The sequence below is a fragment of the Pundamilia nyererei genome, unplaced genomic scaffold, assembly GCF_000239375.1.
Source record: "Pundamilia nyererei isolate P.nyererei 1_Seehausen unplaced genomic scaffold, PunNye1.0 scaffold00007, whole genome shotgun sequence".
In the NCBI taxonomy this organism is placed as follows: Eukaryota; Metazoa; Chordata; class Actinopteri; order Cichliformes; family Cichlidae; genus Pundamilia; species Pundamilia nyererei.
In genome coordinates, this window is record NW_005187408.1 from 6,701,238 (window position 1) to 6,709,418 (window position 8,181).

Genomic DNA, 8,181 nt, shown 5'->3' on the forward strand with positions numbered 1-8,181 from the left:
AGCAATGTTTTGTTAAATAAATACTAAAACGTTAATAGCGCCTCCGGCAAACATGATACCTCCTGGACACCAGCGTTGTTGCTGTAATTTAGTATGATCTGCATACAAATAGAGTTCAGGGGCAGCACATTGTCTTCACTCTACAGTGTATCCATTCTCATCCATTTTTCCCCCATTATGCTTTTTCCCCCTTTTTTGATTCAACATCAAATTGTGCATAGGAGTCTTGCTATAGTCTCTAATGCAAGGCAAATAACGAAAAGATTAAAAACAGCGTGTAATTAGAGGGAAACATACTAACCCACCTATGCTTAGACTGTTCCGCTGCAACTAAAATGACACCACCAGCAGTAATAGCGGTAATAATATGCTTCTTGTCACCGCACAGTGGATGTGGGCATCTGATAAGAGTTTGTTTTTAAAAAGCGATGAGGTTTGTTGTCCTTTTTTGCTTTAATTATCTTTGCTTGATCTAAGGTCACACGACGGACACTCGAACTGTTATGCATCCTCTTACTGATATAAAAAAAAATCAAAACATTGAGTTTTTATTGCTTTTATGGATTTTTTTTTCTTTATCGAACTGCTCAAAAATAGACGTGTGAGCCACTTCTGCAATGCACAATTTACCTCCTCTCGCTTTAAATAAAAAACAAAACAAAAAAGAAAAAGAGTTCAAAGGCAGCACGGACTGCAAAGAGAAGAAACAACTGTGAAACAAACCTGTGACTTTTCCCCCCTCTCCGGCTTTGTAGTAGTGAAATGGTTAGCGCTCAGCTGATATCATTCTTCAAAGTTGCGGCTACTTACGAGGCGGACGAGAGGGGACTTTAAAACACCGGCGATTGTATCTCAGCCGAAAGCTGCTTCTTCAAAGCTCGACGAAGATCTCTATCAAGCACACTCAAACGGGCTTCCCATTTCTAGCTCTTAGGTATCTAGCCAGCTAGCCTGCTAGCCGCTGAAATAAACAGTTGAGCTGTCGAGTCCTTAACTCTTCGTTTACCGGATGTTTCCGACTGGACGACGGACTCCTCTTTACAAAGGACAACCGCGTCCGTGCGGTGAATTAACGTCCATATCTGTCCGCGTGTTGCGAGTCCCGTCCGCGGTTACGGTATTGCCTCTTTTCTTGTTCTCTCAGGCAGCTGCTCACTCCTCTCCAACACCACAATGGGTTCTGTTTCGACTCTTTTCAACACCAGCCTCTTTACTCTTTACGACAACCGTTCTCTGTTTACGGGCACGGTTGCTAAGCGATTATTCTAATATTGTCTTGTCTGGAATGCCGCCCCCAGTGCAAACTTTACCAGAATTTCTATTTTTTTTCCTTTCATGTCGCTCCAATTAGGCTAACACCAGCCTTTTAAAGAATTTGTAACATTACCTGAAACTAATGTTCATTTTAGATTGTTGTACCGTTTAGTTTAATGTGAGAAGGAAAGAAAGATGCTAGAGGTGGTAAGTAAAAAAACCATACTGCTAATATAAACGGCTGCATAGTTAAAGTAAACTCATACAAGGTCTAATTGATATACTTTTTTTCATTTTTTTCAGTCAACAAGAGCACAATAAAATAAAATAAAGACAATACACTGCAAGTAAAAGATGTCGTGCTCAGTCAATGTGGCCTAAAATAAAGACTAATTCATAAACCACTTAATTTTATTTTATTCTCTGTTAATTTCTGACTATGAATGATTCACTTACTGATAAAGAACGATAAACAGTACGATCAAATATCGCAGCAGCTGAGAATCACGCTTTCATATGTTTGCATTGTCTGCCATCTGCTGGAAAATAGGAGGATGACACCCAACGTGTGTTATTTTCTGTGGCTTACGAAAACACCGTCAATATTTTTTATTGATTTGCAAAAACATAATGTCAGCAGAACAGGTAAGTAACTGTGACACGTATTCTTTTCCCACGCGATAAAGGATTTAATATATCTCTCTCTGAATGTCCAGTTCTTGCGTGTGCTTAACTTTTCTTTGATTGTATCTGATTTCATCGGCCTACATCTGTGTTGCATTAATGACGAAACATAAAGCAGCTCTGTATTTCGTCATTTATAAAAATAAAAAAAAACCCCAAAAAGCATACCAACACATTTTTATTGCCCTACATTATCTTATCTTTCTTTTTTTAATTAAAAATATGGTGCTTTTTCCCCCTCCAAGCCTTCGCACGAAAAAACTGCAAATTCCAAGTATTACTGAAGGCAGCACGGGCTCTCAGGGCGCTGCTGATGCGGATGTTGCTGTGTCTGAGCCAAAAAAGTAGCAGAGTTCTTTCCGAAAAGTTTGACCCAGGCTTTTGATGATGTCGGGCGCTGTGCAGCAAAAACAAGATACTGTAGCGTTACCGGTGTTCGCTGCTGTCACCCTGGCACTCATAACCATCCTCAGTGTGTGGAAGTTAAAGCAGTTCAAATATAAATTGGTAAATGAAGCTGGGGTTGCAATGTTTTATGGTAAGTAGCCTAAATATTTACAGACTACGGAAGCCGTTATTCAGCAATACTTCCTGGACTCGGGGCTTGAAAGATGTATCGAAAATGTTTATAGAAGACATTTCTGGGGTTTCAGAGGCATGCAGTTATGGACACCGGCATCTCATTTTGCTTTATTCATCATTTTATACGAGAACACAGCATCTTTAGGTGACTCCTGATATGCAGGTGTAACAAGCAATTAGTTGTCCTATACTTGATGCATGGAAATAGTTTTAAAATGTGCACATTTATGTCAACATGTGGCACATTGCACTTTCATTCTTTTCCAGAACCCAAAGTTTTTGTTTTTAGTGTAATATAGTGAATTACCCCTTTAATAACAGTTTTTGCTGTTTGTAATTCTTTTGCAGGTTTGCTTCTGGGGTTAACTGTGAGATTAATATGGACTGATAAAGGAGAGCAGTGTCCGGGGAACACAACAGCAGCAAATGAGCAAGCGAACACTTCTAACAACACGATGCTCAACCTCACACCACACGGACATGTCGGAAATGAAAAAGGCCAGTTCAGCTCACATCCTGAGGTAACTGTGGTTGTTTGATTTCACCTTCCCTGACAAAACACATCAAAACAGAATAAATCCAGCGATCTGCCCTAAAATAAACATTTTCTCAAGAAAACAAAAATAAACTACATAATAAAAACCCCATTAAGAATATCTGAAAGCAAATAGCTGCATACAGGATGGTTTTTCCTCTGATGTAATTTCTTTTGACTGAAATAGCTTTTGTTTTCATTGTCTTTTCCTGGATCAGATCCATATTGTGCCTCTTGAGTATGCTGGCTATTTACATCAACAGAGTCCTCTAATGGTTCTTAGTTATTGGTTTTCCTTTAAACTCTCATGGTCTGTTTGTTCTTAGAAAAAGTCAAGAGTGGTGGTGCAAGGAAAGGGAGGACGAGAGAGCAATTTAACCTTTATTAAGGTTTTAGTCAGGATCAGATAGTGGGGACTACATTTTCAGGTGTGCCGTGCATACAGAGGGAAATTAAATTTAAGGGACCACATATGGACACAGTTCCAGTCAAGTAAAATGAAGCAACACAACACGGGTTTAATCACTAAACAACAAAACAACTAAATTAAGCTTTTGCTAGCAACTGTAGCGCTTTCTCGCAAAATTGCGCTCTCAAGACATTTCCCTGCTTGTTTACATGCAGCAAGCTTATAATGAGATACTCTTGCAAGCAGTTTTCTCTGCAGTGCAGGAAAGATGTAAGATAGCATCTCAACAGGCATTGCAGCATTTTCCTCTTAGAATAAGTTGGACACTTCAATCTGTGTCAGAGAACACAGTAATGATGCAAGAATGAGGGGCTATGATAAAGTAAATAATGCACCAAAACACAAGGATTTGCTGCTGATGATAACAAAAAGACCCAAATAGGGGTATGGTATGATTAAAAATCATTTAATTGGGAGCCAGTTTGATGTTTGTGAAATCCGAAATCTGGTTTGAGCTCCTACAGACAATGATTCGGATTATTCAAGTACCATAAATACATGTTATTTCTGTCACTGAGGTGCAACAGGAGTAATGCTGCAACCTTAAGCCCCAAGCCTGCAAACTAATCACAGCAGTTATTTGTTAAAAAGGAATTAGCAGAGACTCTAACATCACTTCTAAGCAGAAAAGCCTAAGCCTCAAGAGCGGACCTTTGGCTGTCATCAGCATGAACACTGTTTTTTTCCGCCACGCTTTCATATTTTAGTGCCGTGATCAGAGATTTGTCATATCAAAGAAGCCAAACGATAAACCGGAGCTTCAGCCACACATGCACCAACGAGCTTAAGAGAACGCGGAACGAGGGCGTTCTAAATTGTGTTTCTTAATCTCGGTGCCACATTTCACCGCAAGAGAAAGGCAGCAGTGAGGCTTGAACGTTGCGAATCATCCCGGTCGAGTGTAACTCTTCGCTAATGGCTTGGACTTTTTGGCCCCTTTTGAATGCGGGAGTCTCATTAGCAAACCAGCAGAGGCTACCACAAAGGCCATTACATTGGTCAGACCTGTTCTGTGTTGCCTTCACGCCATTAAGCCTGATACATATGGGGTCCTAGCAGGGAGAGATAAGGATTTCATTGCATTACTGAGTCCATTACGTGCCACTGGGGAGTAAGGCATTAAAGTTTGTGGTCTGATTAAATTTAGTGCTGCTCAGCTGAAGAGGCAATTAGTGCATACAACACACCTCCATTCTCAAGTCTGTGGTGCAGGTGGCCCTTTGTATAAAACCCCCACCATATGCATAATTTATTGATTACAGTGTATCTGTATTAGTATGTGTTGCACAGTTTTGTATTTGTCATACACAGCCTGCATAAATGGGGAAAAAACATATATATATATAGTGCTGTGTGGGTAATTGCAACCACAAAATAGTAATTTGTATTGAGCTGGGTTATGGTAGCAAAGAAAGGAGCAATTTGTAGCTCTAGAAGCACCTCAAGTGTGAATTACTGAGAAAGCATATTGGCTTTCCTTACTCTATAGGGGACTCTACAGCATTCGAAATATTAATTTAAAAACAAAAATGCAATCTTCCAAATGTCCCCAACCTGTACTTGGGTAAATATTCACCAAAATGCAGTGCATCCTGGAAATAGGATTTACAGAGAGAGGCCTACTTTCATTCATCTAAATAGTCATGCTTCTGTGTTGTTGTTTTTTTCCATAAAGCTTCGTTAAAGCAAGCCAAATCTAGGTCGTTCTTAAATGCCTGTGACCACAGCAGTATGTCAGCAAGCGTCACTTCCCCCGTCTCACTCCTTTGGCCTGAAATGTAATTGAACTCGAGTAAGGTTCTGAGCAATGTAGGAACCAAGAAAAAGTAGTTTTATTTTGATCTGAATTGAATATCGCTGCCTTTTGATCTTCAAAATGTATCCACAATAGACTTAAAAAGGATTCAAGGATGAAGAACATGAAAGGCTACCTTGCTTAGCTGCTTGCATTGCATCACATCGGCTTGGGTGAGAAACAGACAGCGAGAGAGCACGCTATGTACAAAAATACTTGTGCGCGCTGGTTTTTATTTGTATTGACAGTAATGCAGTTGGGGTTTTTTAAGATCGTGTTTTAATGACATTTACTTGTTTTCTGTGTGGATGTAGCACTGGGTTACCATAAATTCTGGGAGCTGCTATGATGAAGATTGACAGAAGCAGTTAGACCTCTCTTTTCTTGTTATGCCTTGCTTTAATCAGTGTGAGTCAGAAGACTTGGGCAGTACACAGTGATTATATCATCGAGCCACTGAGAGATCTGAAGTGATGTAACCGCACTGTAGCTGCCAGATTGAAAGTTCAGATTGTTGTTGAGAAGATTTCGTAGCATTTTATTACTAAAATGTTTTTGAGCACACAGATCTAGATAGGTGGGAGCCTGCTTTTGCTATATATCATGAGGTGGAAGCAGTTAAAAGGAAAAAAAAAGTGGTACATAAGAATGAACACGGGTGTTTCCATGATTTTCTAAAACGGGGTGACACGGGGTAGACCATGAGCCAGTGAGGGTGAGCCATAGGAAACAATCAGAAATAATTACTAAACAGCTTGGAAACTGATATAAAACTTCAGCATTAGCTGGCTTGTATAAATATTAATGCCACAATAAAGACTAAACTAACAACATGCAGCACGGGCTTTTTGGTCATTAAAAGCAAATCACTGTATTTCACTCATACTTTGATTTAAGTTCACTTTCACAAAAACCAGGACTGAGGGAATAGTGGGCAGCAAACCAAATCATAAAGTTAAAATGTTAATATTTTCATCTCTAACTAGAAAAAAGTCTATTATAACATTATTTATTTGTATTATTTATCACTATGCAACATTTCCAGTGTTGCACTGAGGAACCCAGGGGTGGGGTTACTCATTGGTAACCTTTGCTTCCAGGTGTGGAAAATGTACATGTATAAAAGATGGATGTAACCAAATAGTTTGTGCAGACTTGTTTTGAAGGCTTGATATGACCGTTTCTACGATCATAATCCTGGCTTTAAAAACACACATGTGACGAGAAGGAGCAAGTCTTACTGCTCAGATAAGATCCATTTTGAAGCACAGTATGACCACAATAGGCTAATTTGATATGACCCAAAGTGAGTGAGTGAGCCCGCTATCTCAACAGGAATGTGTTTTTCTAGTAGAATTCTATAAGGCCGCAAAACTATCGCCATCTGGCGGCCTTCAGATAGAATGCAGGTTTAAGGCACGCCTATGCACGTAGCACATATCCCACTTTTGTTATTTACAAAATTTGATTTTGTGTTTTTGTTTTGTTTTTTGAAGAAAGGAGATATCAGGTACTTGAACACAATTGAGAAAAGGTGCATGTTTGCCAAAACAGGGCTGCTGAAATGAACTGTGTGTGTGTGTGTTTGTGTATGTAATCTGTCTGTCAGTCAGACTCTCTTGCTCCCCGTGAAACATTGTCAGTCACCAACACAGCAGCTCTGTCGTTTACAGGAGACCTTTGATCTGCAGGTCCTTTTCAATCTGTTCCTGCCACCCATCATCTTCCATGGAGCTTACACTCTTAATCAGGTGAGACTGCTCTCCTGACACGTCTCCCAAAAGGGTGTAAAAGGCCATTTCTTTTAATGTACATGGGTTGTCCATCTGTTAAGGACTTCCCATATGGTGCACTGTACTGATTCTTACACCAGATGTATTTAATGTCTACTAAACTGTTGTCTTGTTTGTTTTGTGAGTGTTACTAATTGGACTAATTTTTATTTGTTGTTCTAGAAACGATTCCTTGCAAACCTGGGATCTGTTCTCACCTACGCTTTTGCAGGTACCATAATCAGCTGCATGTGCATAGGGTAAGAATTCTTTGTTTATTTATGCAAATAAACTGAAGTAAGAGAAATACTGAGATGACAGACAAATGCGGTTAAACAATTCAGGCATAGCTTTATGGTGCAGTGGTTAGCACTGACTCACAACAAGAAGGTCCTGGGTTTGAATCTAGCATGTGGGCTTTCTGTATGGATTTGGCAAGTCATCTCTACATTGGTTCTCTCCGGGTACTCTGGCCTCTTCCCACAGCCCAAAAGAATGCATGAGCTTGAGGTTAGGTTAACTGGTGATTATGAATTGACTGTAGGTGTGAATGTGAGTGGGAATGATTGTCTGTCATGTGTGTTAGCCCTCTGACAGGTTGGTGACCTTTCCAGGGTGTACCCAACCTCTTGCCTGTGACAGCTAGGATAGACTCCAGATGCCTCCGTGACCCTGAATTGGATACGTTGATGGACATTATCTAACACATGTCACCAGTAATATGAAATAGTGTTCTGTAAATGCCCCCATAAGCCAAATCCTGTGCTTACACCTGTGCTTTTGGTTCTACGACTAATCAAAATTTCGGTAATAACACTACAGTGCACCAAACTCAGCACAAGTAATATTGATTTTGGAGAGAGTACAGATATCTACTGATGCTATTGTAGCCTGACATAGCTAGATGGCACTCTCACACTCTGAAGGAATTTGAGGCTTTTTTTAAACCAGTTGTCACTGATGCTCTAATTGCTGCACAGAGCAAGTGAGAAAACCTCAGAATTCCTTAGTTGTTATTTTCTTGCTTTAACTTCAACACGTTTTGTGGTTAGAAGAAACTGAACAGTCCAGGATTTACCCCCCCCCCCCC

The 8,181-nt window shown here is 40.0% G+C and overlaps 2 protein-coding genes across 4 annotated transcripts in view; one reads left to right on the top strand and one right to left on the bottom strand.

Moving 5' to 3' along the window:
* Positions 1-8,181, bottom strand: part of dipk2ab (divergent protein kinase domain 2Ab) — a 32,793-nt gene that overhangs the window by 23,215 nt on the left and 1,397 nt on the right. The window contains exon 1 of one of the 3 annotated variants that reach the window (XM_005722730.2): positions 811-1,216. The exons of 1 other annotated variant lie outside the window; for it this stretch is intronic. The gene's annotated coding sequence lies outside the window, so the exon portion shown is untranslated. Of the gene's footprint in view, positions 1-723; positions 1,217-8,181 lie in introns of those variants that run through there. One more of the 3 variants, XM_013915654.1, reaches the window with a different exon arrangement.
* LOC102210371 (sodium/hydrogen exchanger 9-like) overlaps positions 2,259-8,181 on the top strand; it is a 60,507-nt gene continuing 54,584 nt past the window's right edge. The window contains exons 1-4 of the mRNA XM_005722729.1: positions 2,259-2,476; positions 2,869-3,041; positions 6,993-7,070; positions 7,275-7,351. Of these exons, the coding sequence (XP_005722786.1) occupies positions 2,323-2,476; positions 2,869-3,041; positions 6,993-7,070; positions 7,275-7,351 (482 nt within the window). The 5' untranslated portion in view covers positions 2,259-2,322. The remainder of the gene's footprint in view (positions 2,477-2,868; positions 3,042-6,992; positions 7,071-7,274; positions 7,352-8,181) is intronic.